General features: G+C 46.9%; 2 protein-coding genes across 3 annotated transcripts in view; one reads left to right on the top strand and one right to left on the bottom strand.

The window, feature by feature from the left end:
- AGK (acylglycerol kinase) overlaps window positions 1-4,443 on the bottom strand; it is a 31,565-nt gene extending 27,122 nt beyond the window's left edge. The window contains exon 1 of one of the 2 annotated variants that reach the window (XM_090144454.1): window positions 3,841-4,443. In XM_090144454.1, coding sequence (XP_090000580.1) covers window positions 3,841-4,049 — 209 coding nt within the window. In that variant the 5' untranslated portion in view covers window positions 4,050-4,443. The remainder of the gene's footprint in view (window positions 1-3,840) is intronic. The other variant, XM_031589804.2, reaches the window with a different exon arrangement.
- An 8,004-nt stretch (window positions 4,444-12,447) lies between these two features.
- LOC149919643 (uncharacterized) lies at window positions 12,448-13,978 on the top strand. Its single transcript, XM_090144438.1, has one exon. The coding sequence runs from the start codon at window positions 12,448-12,450 to the stop codon at window positions 13,636-13,638; it is 1,191 nt and encodes a 396-aa protein (XP_090000564.1). The 3' UTR covers window positions 13,639-13,978.
- Window positions 13,979-14,945: the final 967 nt, after the last annotated feature.

Genomic DNA, 14,945 nt, shown 5'->3' with positions numbered 1-14,945 from the left:
ACAGTTGTATCTGTGAGTACACAGGCCTCTTCTGTATCACAACCCTTGTCTTCACTAACCAATTAACCTTTACACAGGGACTGGTGGCTACAAATGTTGTCCTGAATGCCTCCTGCCAGAAGACCACAGATGCGCACAACACAGTCTGTCTGCTCCCTGGCTGAAGCTGCATCCCCTGGGCAAGTGCCCAGCTTTTGGTAGCTTCCAAAACAAGACCACAGCACCCTCTTTGTTTGATATCAGCATTTATTTTCACCTTGGCTTTTGAAAGCCAGGAAAAACAAACCTTGATTTGTATCAGCTTCACCCAAGACAGAATTTACACTCCATGTTTCTGATGAAGATTTGATGAAATAAAGTCATCCACTCAGGAAGATACGCGGAAAGGTGACAAAGTAAGTTATCAGCTGGCAATCACACAGAGACCAACACTGAAATTACAGATAACAACAGCACTCAGATGGCTGGCAAGCAGACAAAGGCCCAGATGCTTTGCCAGCATTTTCTACGGAGAATGTCAATACTTCAATGTATACAGAGTTAAGCAGAGCATCTGAGGAGTCCACCGCCTCAGCACCATACAGCAGTCCCCAACCTGACAAGGTGATGACCACTCACCCAGTGGAACCACTGCAACACTCTGCCCAAATTGCACAGTCAGACAAGCTGACATCCATCATGCAGGAGACAAAACTGCTGCTCCTGCCGTCTCTGGTGGCTCACTGCACCACTCGGGATGTGTGAAGGGCAGCAACAGCCCTGCTGAGGAGAATAGATTCAGGACATGAACTGGGAAGGTGAGAAGTGATTTGGTGAGCATTTTAAAACAATCCTATGATATGCTGTCTTGCTGTTTTCTTCATCAGTAAGGAAACATTTCAAGAAATACAAGATGATGAGCACAATTTAAAGCAATTTGAATTTTATACTATGACTCCTTAAGCTAATGAAGTCAACAGGCATCAGTAGCTACTGCTCAGAAACACAGCCAGAATTAAGCTGTGTACCCTTTTTCCATCCTATTAAGTAAGGAAAGAGATTTTTAAAAGACAAGTTGATTACTTCTCTGTAATCAGACTTGTCTGGATACATTAAACAGAAATGCAGCACTGAATATGAGCATGCCTTAGACAACTCGCAAAGCCTCCAAGGCTTGATCTGGTATATAAAATTCAGCATCCCTCAGACCTGTAGTACAATATACTATTGATTAAAATGATGATAGTTCATGTAATCCAGTGATATTAAAGGGAGATAACCTCATATATGGCAGCACTGAGTACTCAGTTTATTTCTTTAATACTATAAGGGTATTTGCTATCCCAAATACAAGGCAACTGATTTTAGATGCTCTTTTATGAGAAATAAAGAAATGTTAAGGTCCACTGAGGTTTTCCAGAAATAGCAACAGGGTTTTAGTTAACAGTAGTTCAACCAGACACTATGCCTATCACTCCATACATGAAAAGCTTTTGCTACCTCCTGATCGATGTCTTTTTTGAAAAGCATTGCCCATAATACTATACATTTAGATCATCCACAAATGGTGGAGGGGGGGGGGGAAATCAGCACAAGATTTCCTCTTTGCTCTTCTAGTTCATTCAAAAGTTCTTTCCTGTTAAACCAGTCAGTATTTGAACAAACAAAGATGAAAGGCTAACACACTGATCCAGAAATATGAAAAAAGTACTACGCAAGACCAGGCTAAGAAATTCCTTGGCCTTTACAGGCCATCAACAACCTTCAGACAAATTCAGAGAAGAACCCTTTCACTGCAGTGTCCCTCTCTCCTGTACAGCCTATGAAACACAACAGCATCCACATCAGACCCCCAACACAGCCCACAGTGTGCTGGAAGGGGACAACATAGGGTCTGAGTTTTGGCTGGTCCTGTATGGAACCAGCACTCCACACACTGGGACTCAATGATCCTTATGGGTCTTTCCCAACTTGGGATATTCTAACTAGATGCATCTCTCAGCAGGGAAGATGCAGGGAAGATGCACAAAGGACGAGTTTGTGTCTCATGTCCCTATCTGTCTATGCAGCATTGCCCAAAGTCTTAAGCAAGTGCTCCAGAGTTCTTCTGTCCCTATGTGCAGGCTGAGACTGACTACAGAAGAGTTGCCATTTATGTGCAGGTCAGATAGTAGCAGCTTCACTTAATGCAGGCGTCATAGCCTCTGCATCTAAAAGAAGAATGAACCTTGAGAAGTCAGAATAGCAAATGAACTTCTTGCAAGAGAAGCATTTCAGAAATTCCAAGAGGATGGAAAAGCCAAGAAGAAGGAAGCAGGAGGGGAGAAAAACTCTTTTTCAGCTGCAAATAAATGAGCAACACCTCAGACAGCTAATTCCAGGAAGTCAGAGGCTAATCTGAACCAATGCTGTGCTAAAGCAAGCCCCTTCATCAGAAACTCCTGCAATGCCAGAAAATGAAGCACAAGACCTCACTAAACCTTTAATCTGTTCTAAGAGGGCAAATATAAGTCTAGCAGTATGCCTGGTGCATAGTAATTTAGCCTTGATGCTACTAACATCAAGACACAGGGCCAGCACAGCCCATGTATGCCTTTCTCCTTGATCTGTCCAAGTGTAACTGGTATAGAAACAAAGGAACTGAGGGTGACTGACATGAAAAGAAACGCAAAATCCACTAGCATATTTGGAAGCAAAGCAGAAACTGCAAAGAGGGCCCCTAGCCTATCCCTGCTGATGGGCAGCCAGGAGAGAAGACCTTCCTTACTGATGGACAGCTGGCTGAATATGAGCCATCAGTGTGCCCAGGTGGCCAAGAAGGCCAGTGGCATCCTGACTTGTATCAGGAATAGTGTGGTGAGCTGGGCTAGGGAAGTAAGCCCGCCCCTGTACTTGACACTGGTGAGGCCCCACCTCAAGTACTGTGTTCAGTTTTGGGCACCTCAATACAGAAAGGACATGGAGATGCTGGAGCAGGTCCAAAGAAGGGCAGCAAGGCTTGTGAAGGGCTTGGAGAGTATGCCCTACAAAGTGAGACTAAGGAAACAGGGACTGTTTAGTTTAAGGAAGAGGAGGCTGAGGGGAGACCTTATTGCTCTCTTCAAATACTCAAATGGTATTTGAGCGGGGCTGGTCTCTTCTCAGTGATGACAGACAACAGGACAAGGGGAAATGGCCTCAAGTTGCACCAGGGGAGGTTTTGGTTGATGATCTTGAAGGCCTTTTCTAACCTGAGCAATTCTATGATTCTATGATCCTATTCTGTGGGCACAGGGCAGCACAAAAGGGCATCTGAGACCACACTGGAACTGCTACACTCTTGACATCGGAGTCTTCAGTCTCTCCTCTTTTCTTCTGTTCCCAGCTAACACAATCCTCCACAGAGATCAGGAAATGGCTCAACAGCCATCGCTTTTCCCAAACCATGTAGCTCCCTGAACAACCTGGTCTGGAGGGAGGTGCCCCTGCCTGTAGCAGAGGGGTTGGAACTGGATGACCTTAAAGGTCTCTTCCAACCCAAACCGTTTTGTGATTCTTAAAAGAGCATTTTGCAGCAGGGCTGCAGTCTGCACTGGAGTCACTCCGAGTTCTGACCAAGGCCCTCATGCTCACGGGCTCTGCTGTGCTGTGCACAGAAACGCTGCGTTATCTTACAGACAAAGGGGAAGACCGAAGAACGGGACGTGTAAACACTTTTTCCCCACTGTGTCACGCAGGTGAAAGCACCATCCCTACACACGGCGCTAACAGCCGCACAGCACCGAAATGTAGATACCAAAAGTTCTGCTCCACAGCCGACCCGACAGCGGTCAGGACACGGAGCCGCCCGCCCCTCAGCCCTCCGCCCCGGGCGGCACTTACCAATGCTTCCCGTACAGCCAGTTCCCCCCCCAGCTCAGCAAGCACACACCGAACGTGGTTTTCTTCCAGTGGTTCCTCAGGGTGGCGAACACCTTCCCCGCCCCCGCCATGCCGCCGGGGGAAGCGGCGGCCCCGCTGCACCGACCCGAAGGGAAACGACGCGCAGCCCGCGGCCGCCGCCGCCCGGCTCGGCTGGAAACGGCAGCCATGGCCCTGCGTTCCGCGCTGCCAGCCTTAAGGTCGCTTCTAAGCGAAAATGACAAGGAAACATATTTTCGTGGCCGTGCCTCTGTGCTCGCAGACGCGGTGCAGTCGCCTCCAATCCGTGAGGTGGCCCGCAGCGGGGAGGTGGTGGAGTCACTGCCCCTGGAGGTGTTCCAGTACCGTATGGATGTGGCACTGAGTCAGTGTGCCGGTGGGCACAGGATGGTGTTTACTTGCGTGCACTTTGTCCAAGGTCTTTTCTAACCTTAATGTTTCCGTGATTCTATGATTTGATGTCCAAGCCCTACCAAATGAGTGACCACTGCACCAGGAGAAATATCACCAACCATGGAGAAACATCTCCACCCGTGCCCTGCTCACAAGGATGTCCTGCAGCTGGTGAGGAGCCAACATCCCAGCATCCCAGTGTGGAGAGGTGACTGAGTGACCCAGCTTCACAAAGGCACAAACCTTTGGGACAACCCAGAGATAACGCAGGGAGACCTGACCTCTAGAGGTGCTCTGAGCACCCTGATCTAGCTGTTGGTGTCCCTGTTCATTGCAAGGGAGTTGGACTAGATAGCCTTGAAAGCTTTCTTCCAACTCAACTGATTCTATGATTCTCTGAACCCAGAGGTGAAAGCCTGGTGCAGCATTCATGCCTGGCTTCATCAGATGCAAAATGCAGAGAGTGCAAATGGCTGCAGAGATACCAAGGGGGTGAGCTGATAACCAAATGCAGAGGGGCAACCACTCAAAATGGACTGTTAGCTAAATAAGTGGTGTAAGGATGTGCTCTGCTTTTGGAGAATGCTGTCCTTCTGCCAAGGACTAGTGCTTACAGAGGACCTGTGTACTAATAAAAGTGGACTGATGGAGGCAAAATCTGGGACTACAGGTATTTAAAAGTCTGTTCTGAAAGAGTCATGTTGATGCAGAAGAGAGTCCAGAAGCCACTCTACTGTTACTGCTGAGAAAAGTAGATTAAAACCTACAGATTGGTTTCCCTACTGTTGCTTTTGATGTCTGGTTCAGGCAGACCCTTGCCCAGTAGCCATCTCTTCCCACTTAAACATTCTGGCTTCACCTATTCAGTGCATCTCATCCAAATTCATAATTGTCATGAGCTGCCACAAGTGATTTACGGAGATCTGTTATAGCTTCTTGTTTCACAACCAAATCTTTAGAATATTGTAATGTTTATTAACAACGCTTCCAAAACAAGCTTGGATTTTTTTAAATAAACCTTTTTTAGTGTGCCAGTACAGGTTCAGTGAAGTCAGAAGAATGCTGAAATATGAGAAGAGCCTGAATGTTTCTAAGATGGCGGAATGGAAATTTTCCTGAGTTCATATGCATGAAAACACATTTGTATTAGTATAACCAAGGCATTTTAGTTCAAATAATTGTTGTCTTTCTACATCACCAGGAAAGGTACTTGACCCTGCTCTAAGCAGGCTGGAAGAGCTCCAGAGGTCCCTTCCCACCTCAGCCATTTTGGGACATTATCTGAGAAACTGGTCTAGATGATGGTGCTTTTTGACAACTGCCCTTAGAAGAAACATTGCAGACAGCAACAACAGATTGTGTGCTTATCCCATTATCTGGCTTTATTTAGGATGCAGAGTCCATTCCGCAATCCCTTCTGGCAAACATGCATGTCCTAGTTTTCGGCTGTGGATGTCTGATTGCCCTCAAGGTAGATCACACCTGCCATGCTCTCACATGTACCAGATACTTCCTTTTTAGCTCTCCTAGTTTTTGCATGTCAAATCGATAGAAGTAGATATTAGAATAAGTGCAATGAAAAATGAGGGGATAGAGGTCTGATTTTGAGCATGCTCTACTTTAAATACTGCAGTCCTTTTTTTTAAGTCAAGTAAAATGACTGCTACCTTTTTCAGAAAACTGCTTGGAGGAGGCTGAAATATGTGCTTAGGTTTCTTATGATTGCTGGATGGTTTGCATAAAAAGAAATCAGTGTTCAAAAGGCTGCTCCACAACTGTAATACTTGACTTGGGATTTATCACCTAAAATTACCCTGCAAATTAATTGTGAAGACAAGTGTGTGCCTCATCCCAGACCATGCTTCAGGGACATATTTGTAACATTAGAAAACTCATATGCTTGACCGGGTAAGTTCTCTTCTTAGCTAGAGTACATGGCAGAAACAGTAGAGGAGGGATGCTTTTCTACCACTTGGCAATGCCCTATGATTGTACATACGTAAGTATTGTCAAGGACAGAGAATGATTTATTCTCCTTTTCTGTACAGCACAACTTGTCCTCACCTCAGTTAACTCATGTGTGTTGCTGTGTTTCTGCCATGATCATTCCTCTGGGAACAGGATTGAAGTCACTGATTTCATCACATGGTATGTAGTTCTGAGTTGGACCTTCTGATACTTCCAGGGAAGCTGTGAACAGAGTCCTATTCCCAGCCACCAGCTGCTCTTCTATTCAAATTCACGGCCTGAAAGCTAATTCTAGCCACATGGTCGGCAGATAATCCTCATATGGCTGAGCTCGGTGACCCCATCCTGCATCTCCAGTACATTCTGCATCAGCATTCTGTGAAGGCAGGGGGAGTTTCTTTACGTGCTGGTAGCATGAAGGATAAGCTCTGTCTGTCCCCAGCACCTCTCTTTACACACCTTATTGATACTGCTGTGGCAAGAGTGGCTTCTGTGCTGCTAATGAGAAATTCCCAGACTGCAAATCTCTCCACACTTCTGGCCCCTCAAGGGAGATTAAAGCTTTGCTTTAATTCTTTAGCACTTGAGCACCAAGCATGATCTACAGTGGATAGAGCCCTTGTCCTTGGTCCCTTGTGATGTCTCTCCAGATCAAACTGTGGGATGGGAGCTGCAGCCTTACTAGTGCAGCCATACTGCACTATTCCCACATCTCCAACTTTTGTCTCTCCACAAGCCTGTCTCTCTCACAGGACTGAGCTGTAGAAAGTGCTGTTTCCTTGTCTAGGGGTTCCCATGTAGCTGAAATCTCTGGTGGGTTTTTCAGTTGGTGTTTCTTTACTTGTGCTCATGGGCCCAGCATCTGCAGCCTTCCTCCCACTCTGTGTCTTAGGTCCCTTTCCATTCCACCCTAGCTGCTGTCCTGTGTAAGAATGGGCTGTATTGCAGCCACTGAAGCTAACCAGAGAAATTTTGTATCTGTGATAGCAGAAAAAGTTCATGATGAATTCTTTTGCCCTCATTTTCAGCTCTGCCCGAAGGTGCAAGCCCCCAGGGCAGTCATGTCTGCAGTCAGTGCCTGCTCCACTGGTGTGGAGAAAGGTCTGAATTACACTGACAGAGTTTTTGGTTGGGTAATTCAGAGACACTCAACGTGAGAATAATCCCTTCATTTCCTTCCCTCCACTTTTCCTTTTCTATTCAGTAAGCAGAACACAATATGAGCTTCACCCTCTCTAGATCAAAATTCAGGAGTGTGCCCAGCATATTTCTACAGCAAAAAACCACTGCTTTTGTGCCCTGCCCCCTCTTCCCATGGCTGGACTATTACACAGAAATATTCCCCAATTCTCTGAGTTTATTAACCTTTTTTTCCAAGGGAATGAATGGAGATATTCACAACTTCTGAACAGTCACAGAAACCCATTAAATTTCTCTATGGCAATCTTGTCAGGACATTGTTCCTTTAGTAGAGAAATTTCAGGAGGCTCTGCACCTTCTCCCAACCTATTTGGATTCAGCAAATGCAGGTGGCACTGAGGCATTAGAGTGAGCAGTCCTGGCTCCAAGCTTTAAGTGTAGCAGGGCAACTGAAAAACAATCTCTATAGGCTTGTGATCTTGGAGCTGGCCAGAGATATTGGCTCCCCATTCTGTCCCATCGCCAGCGCCAGCTGGGTTGGGTCTCCCTCAGGTCTGCTTTGAATGAGAGAACAAGGACAGTGCCCCAGGCTGTAATCAATCCCTTCACTCAGCAGCATAAAAATCCATAGCAACTTCTGTGTTTGATAAACTACTTGCTTTCATTGAAGATGTCAGTGAGGGCTACTTTGAGGACATCACTTAAATCACTGGTAGGGGATTCTGTTCTTATAAAGTCCTGCTGGTCCGGACTGAGGTCACTCATCCTGCATCTGTAGGCAGCACCCATTTGGATGGTGGAAGCTGGCATCCATCATGCTGGTAACACAGAAGAAGAACACTCTGCAGGTGTTGACACTGCCACTAACAGAACCTCAGAGTGGATGACTTATAGCCACCAGATTCTCACACAGGTAATTTGCTTCCAGCAGAGATTAATGCTCATTGTTTAACGATAGTAAATAAATAAATTTGTATTCTTTCCATTTGTTGATAAGAGAGTGGGTAGGAAATCAAGGCTTTCATACTGTTTCCCTACTGTTAGGTACTACATACCTATGGCTACATTAAGATATCAGCTGCCTGAAAATTCTGATGCTGCTGTATACTATCCTGGTTGCATCCCATAGCCAGATGATATTATATGCAGAAAAACTCCAGAAAAGTACCAATACATCTGCAGCAATGATTCATTTTTTACTGAGGCAATGACATTCTAATCTATGGACCAGATGGAATGGGCCTTGGGCAATTGTAATCAAAAAGCAACAGACGCATTTTGAAGGAAGAAGAGATTCCCAGTTGGATTCCTACTAAATGCTTCTATTTTCATTTTGTTTTGACTCAGTTGTGTGCATCACCATGGCCCACTGCACACATCTGGCATCTTAAACCATATACCTGGAACACTGCTGTGTATACTCAAAATTCCACTTCTTCCAAAGTCAGTACCAGTGCCCTGTGACAACATATTGTTTTATACTTGTCCTTAGGTGAAGTTGGGGTCTGCAGCATCGGTCGCAATTGAAGGCTGGATGAGAAAATTAATTACTGTAATGAAAAACCACTCCCATTCATCTTCATTGACCAGATAACATTGCCACCACAGAAGCTAGACAATTAATTTGACTTGTATTTTGAAGCACAAAATATAGCCACTTAGGAACAGTGTAATCCTGCTGAGTTACTACAGATCAGTGTAGTTCAGCCCCTGCCTCCAGATATATCCTGCATCTTATACTGACACTGAACTTTGTTCATAAATTATAGCTGGCCATTTCATTGGTCTATGAAATAAAGTTAATGTTATCGAGTGTTGGTAGTGCATAACTGTATTTTGAGGGTTTTTTGTTGTTTAGTTTTGTTTTTCTTCCAATTAGTTCAATTAGAAGAAAATCTGATATCTTGCTTCTTAATTATCTCTTAGTTTTCAAATATCTCAAAGGCCTGCTTTTCACTCTGACCACCAGAAAATTTGTTGGAGTTACAGATCTGCATATCCTATCATATATACAGTTTCCTTAGGTTTCAGAGGACAGCTGAGTTCATCCAAAAGGATTCTGTCTAAACTCTGTAGCATTTTCAGCAAGTGTATTTCAACAACCTCTGTGGCTAGTTTGTGTTCTGCACAGTTTTACATTGCATTTTATGTTTCAGAAAGTAGCTAAGCAATATGTTTTAAAAATAGCTGTTGTTATTCTCACATTGATAATTTTTGTGTTTATTATGACACAGGACTCAGACACTGCTTTTGAATTCCATAGTTTCTTCCATTGCAAACAGGGTGGTGTTTTTTTGTTTGTTTTTTTTTTAATTCACATCACATCATGGTCTAGTGTCATTTGAAAGGCTGACTTGGCTTTTCTTGTTGTTCAGAGATCCTTTCCACTTAATATGCTGTTTTTAGAATCTGTGGCAAAAATGAAGGCAGTATAAGACTCTGGGACTTGACAAGGCTGGATTAGAACAGTCTTGTATTTCATATTAAATGCAAGCATCTTGAACCACAGTTACTAGCCTTTCCAAATGCACAGGCATTGTTGACTCCATTTATATGATATCTTTGCTTGCTTTGATTTCTTGCTTTCCTGTTTTAAGAACAGATGGAGAAAGTAATTTAAGCACTGAATACCATAAGGTACCTGGAATAAAGTGAAATAAGGAAACACTATGAGGGAACAAATAAAGGAGTTAAACCACTAACAGAAGATTCACAATTAAGAATTAACAGAGAATATAAACTTAGCCAAGCAACAAAAATCACCTGGCTCAGAGGGAGTCCTACAGTGTGTAGACAGTGCACTGACACTGCAGATATGTGGAGAATCCAAAGTCAGAGAACAGAGGAGACAGAGTGTATGGAATTATACAAACTGCAGCAGGTAACACAAATTGTGATATTGTCCACTGTATGGCCAAAAACACAAGGAGGACAATGGACTGTATTACACAGAATCAGAACCACAGAATCATAGGTGTTCAATTCAATGGAATAACATGTTTTCAGAGCTCTTCTTGGTATATGGAAAACAAAAAAGAGAGAGACAAGAGCACCTATCAGGCCCCTGAGAAGGCACAGGCCAGGCCTCAGAGCTACCAGAAAACACGAGGAACAGGAGAACAAGAAAGGCATTGATAGGGAGGGGCAGTGCCTGGAAATGGCACTGCAGTTGCCTTAAATGCATATATGGACACAAAAATGCTAAGTCCTGCTGGAGCGAATTCTGTGTAGGCCAAAAGACAGTGGTGACATCACCGAGCAACAGGCTGTGATGTCACCAAGAGATGCACTGTGACCACAGCACCATCACTGCTCAGCTTTGGGCGCGGGCAGAGCCTGGCCCAGTCAGTCTCGAGCCTGGACTCCTGCCGAGCGCGTGTGCGAGGTTGGAGGTGGAGCGAGATTTGTCTTGGGTGCTGGGCTGTGCTCTGGGCACTGCTGGCAGCAGCTCTCGCTGCCTGTCCCTACAGCCATCACCTGCATTTCCCTGTCCTGCCTGGCTCAGGCAGCCAGGGCCCCACGGGGCGCACGTACAGCAGCAGAGGTGAGCTGGGTGGGGACACGTCCCCCAGGGAAGAGATTGGGTGAGCGCTGGGACTCGGGGAGCTGCCAGGGTCAGGGCTGCATCTGCATGACTCCCACCCATTAGATATTTATAACATCCTCCTCTCAGACCACTCTTCACCAGGCTGAACAGTCCCACACTCTCAGCCTGTCTGCATACAGGAGATGCTCCATGCCCCTAACGACCTTAGTGGCCTCCCACTGGGCTCTCTCTAGAAGTTCCCTGTGTTGCTTGAACTGGGGATCCCAGACCTGGATATGGAATTCCACATGTGGCTTCACCAGGGCAAGGAAAAGGAGAGATATCGCCTCCCTCAACCTGCTGGCCATGATGTTTTGAATGCACTCCAGGATATCACTGGCCTTCTGGACCACAAGGGCACACTGTTGACTAATGTTCAACCTGTTGTCCACCAGGACATGCAGGTTCTTCTCCAAAGTTTGCCTTTCTAGCTCCATTCCCCAGTCTGTATCAATGCATGCAGTTATTCCTCTGCAGTTGCAGGACTCTGCATTTGTCCTTGTTGAACCTCATCAGGTTCTTCTCCACCCAACTCTCCAACATTTCTCTTCCACAGAGTCTCAGTTCTACCCAAAACAGAGCTGGGGCTGCCACGTGCACAGTGCCGCTTTTTCCCCCTCCACCAATCTATCACCAGCAAACACGTTTATGCCATTTATTTTGTTCTAAACAACTACAGAGGACTCAAAAACCATGAGGTTGCAGTGGGGAGATGCTGAATTCATTAATGATGAGCACTCTCCTCCACAAGAACAAGGAAAAGAAGCAAAATTTAGAAGCTGTGCATCTTGCAGGCATGCTTATAAGGCCTCAGAAACAAGTGCAGACATAGAAATTTGAAGGGCTGCTGGGGTGACTGCTGTAGGGGCAGAAGAACCGTGGTGACATCACTGAGCAACAGGCTGTGATGTCACCAAGAGATGCACTGTGACCGCAGCACCATCACTGCTCGGCTTTGGGCGCGGGCAGAGCCTGGCCCAGTCAGTCTCGAGCCTGAACTCCTGCCGAGCGCGTGTGCGAGGTTGGAGGTGGAGCGAGATTTGTCTTGGGTGCTGGGCTGTGCTCTGGGCACTGCTGGCAGCGGCTCTCGCTGCCCATCCCTACAGCCATCACCCGCATTTCCCTGGCCTGCCTGGCTCAGGCAACCGGGGCCCCACAGAGCACACGTACAGCAGCAGAGGTGAGCTGGGTGGGGACACGTCCCCCAGGGAAGAGATTGGGTGAGCGCTGGGACTCAGGGAGCTGCCAGGGTCAGGGCTGCAGCTGAGGGACCTCTGAGGGTGTGGAGCATAGCGTGACCCAGATGTGGGGCCAGGAGGGTGTCCTGCTAAGGGACCTGGGCTATTCTCCTGTCTGTCCATGGGATGGAGAATGACTGCAGCCTCTCTCCCTCTTGCAGTGCGCAACATTCACCCCTGTGGCATTGGTGAAGAGGAGCAACACCTCATCCTCACTCCCCAGTGGGCCACAGCATAAGGATCATGGCAGCAGAGCAGGAATGGGTATGTCCCATCTGCCACGATGCATGCCAGGACATTGCCTACGTGGTGCCATGCCATCATGAGTTCTGCCTCGGCTGCATCCTGCGGTGGGGCAAACAGAAGAAGAGCTGCCCGCTCTGCAGGAGGGACATGGAAGTGGTCAAGGTCGCTGCGCGGGATGACAGTGAGGACCTGAACTTCATCATCAGGCCTCCAGCACCACCAGTACCTACCTTCCAGGAAGGCACTGCTCTAAACTTCAGCAGCTCTAGTCCTTCATCGTCCCCTTCGCTGTCTCCTCTGCTGTTCTCAGATGAGGAAGAGGATGAGGAGACAGACGAGGAGACAGATGAGGAGACAGACGAGGAGACAGACGAGGAGACAGATGAGGAGACGGATGAGGAGACAGATGAGGAGACAGATGAGGAGGATGAAGAGGATGAGGAGCTGGAGGAAGAGGAGGCAGAGGAGGGTCCTTTGGTGGACGGTCTCCAGCCTCTGGCCTGGGCACAGCTGTTCAGGCAGCACCAGGAGATCCTGGACCCTGTGCTGCCTGGGCTGCACCTGGAGCTGAGAGCCACCTTTGACACTGACTGGTGGCCAGCAATGGCAGCAGAGAGCTTCATCTTCGATGCTCTGTGTGACATCGGGCCAAACAGAGAGGAGCTGATAGAGCTGACATGGCCTGCGCTGGAGGACGAAACTGAGATGTTCATCCCGGGACTCCTCGACACCACTGTGCACCAGAGCCACGAGGAGGCCCACAGACTGCTGGGTCTGCAGGGCGCCCACGTGTCTGGGGCGCAGGAGGAGGGCCCTGCAGTCAGGGGGCAGGAGGACAGCCGTGCGGCCGCCCCTGGCCCCACAGCCTCCCCACAGGTGACCCTCACATCAAGGCCCGGACTCTCTGGCAGCACTGCGACGTCCAGCAGAGAGGAGCAGCCCAGCACAGCAGGGGCTGACATTCATGCGGGTCCCAGTCACGGCCCCGCTGCACACGCAGCGAGGGAAGCGGAGCGGCCCTGCGAGGAGATGGAGCAGGAGGCAGCAGCAGGTCCCTCTGCCCGGGGCAGCAGCCCCTCCGCTCCTGGCCAGTCTCCTGAGAGGGCACGGCGGCCCCCTAAGAGGAGGGCTGACAGTGACCAGGACCCACAGCCACCCTGCAAGAGGCCGCCGCCTCAGTGGGACTAGCAGGGTTACACTTTAATTAATCAATAATAAAACGTTTTCTTAGAATCATGGAATAGTAGTGGTTGGCATAGACCTCTGGAGATCATGTATTGAAGCCTGGATTATACTCGTCTCTGAAGTCCAAGCCAAAGCAGATAATGAACAGGAGCTCTACATAAACAAGAAATATTATAGAACATAACACCCTAACAAAAATGGCTTCAGCATTAACTTTGGGTACAGACAGGATTGTTTCAAAATAGAAATATATTGAAAATATGTCTGTTTTCATCTTATCAATTTTGCATGCATTTTTACTTAAATAATGCTAGCTGTTATGACAATGCATTACAAATAAATATCTCTGAAAATACTAAAATCTTTTTGTCTGTTATTTTCATATGTGGCTACATAAAATGTAGCATATAATATAGTAGTATATATTTTGCAATACGCCGTCGTTAAAGTGAACATGCTTCAAAAGATAAATCTTTCCTACCTTTAACCATTGTTCTTCCAATTGATTTTCCAAAGATATCTAGAAGACATCCTCTTGCTCCTAAGTATGTGGTTGCTTTGAGTGAAGCACCAGTTATATAGCTAGAGAGTCCTCTGTAAAGTGGCACAATACTGAGAGTAAGCACCTGTTACACATGGTTTTACACAAAACCCATCACTTTGCATACCCATGCTGTATGGGTATACATAAGTCTGGGAGCATTGCTTTAGAAAATCAGATTACCAAGAAAAGGAATATATAGGATAGAAAAAATAAAAAGGACAGCACCATTTCTTAGATGTACCATGCAGCAGTCAAAGATCAAATATCCTATCTGGAAGAAAATAGGACACAAATCTTCTAATAGTTATATAGAAGTGAATGTGTTGCCAGAAATAAACCTTATGTAGAAAACCTAGTTATTGGTTGCAATCAAAATGGATTTGCAGAAGTCTCCAGGGACTGAAAAGTCCCAACAAAAAGCCAGGAAAATCTTCCACAAGCCCTTAAAGGCACTGCTGCAGCTGCTGAGATTCACCATGTGTACATGGGCGATTTTGGTGCTGGCAGAGGACACGTCCCAGAGCTGTGCATCTGTTTGTGTGAATGCACAGTGGTTGCCAGCATTTTATGAGAGCAGTGGGACACCAGCAGCTGCGTATTCACTTGAGGTTGCCACCTCTGGCACACGGTGAGTTATGTGGTCTTCTCCAAAGCCAAGAGAGAAGAGAGGAATGGGAGAATGTGCCTGATGTGTCCCCAGGAGGGGTGGGCATCCACCGAGTCTGTGGGTTCATGGCTCTCTGGCCACTTGTCCCCACTTGGAGCC

Source organism: Phasianus colchicus, chromosome 1 (genome assembly GCF_987193195.1).
Source record: "Phasianus colchicus chromosome 1, bPhaCol1.hap1.1, whole genome shotgun sequence".
In the NCBI taxonomy this organism is placed as follows: Eukaryota; Metazoa; Chordata; class Aves; order Galliformes; family Phasianidae; genus Phasianus; species Phasianus colchicus.
Note: the sequence above shows the minus strand (reverse complement) of the source record. Positions and strands in the feature narration are given on the sequence as shown.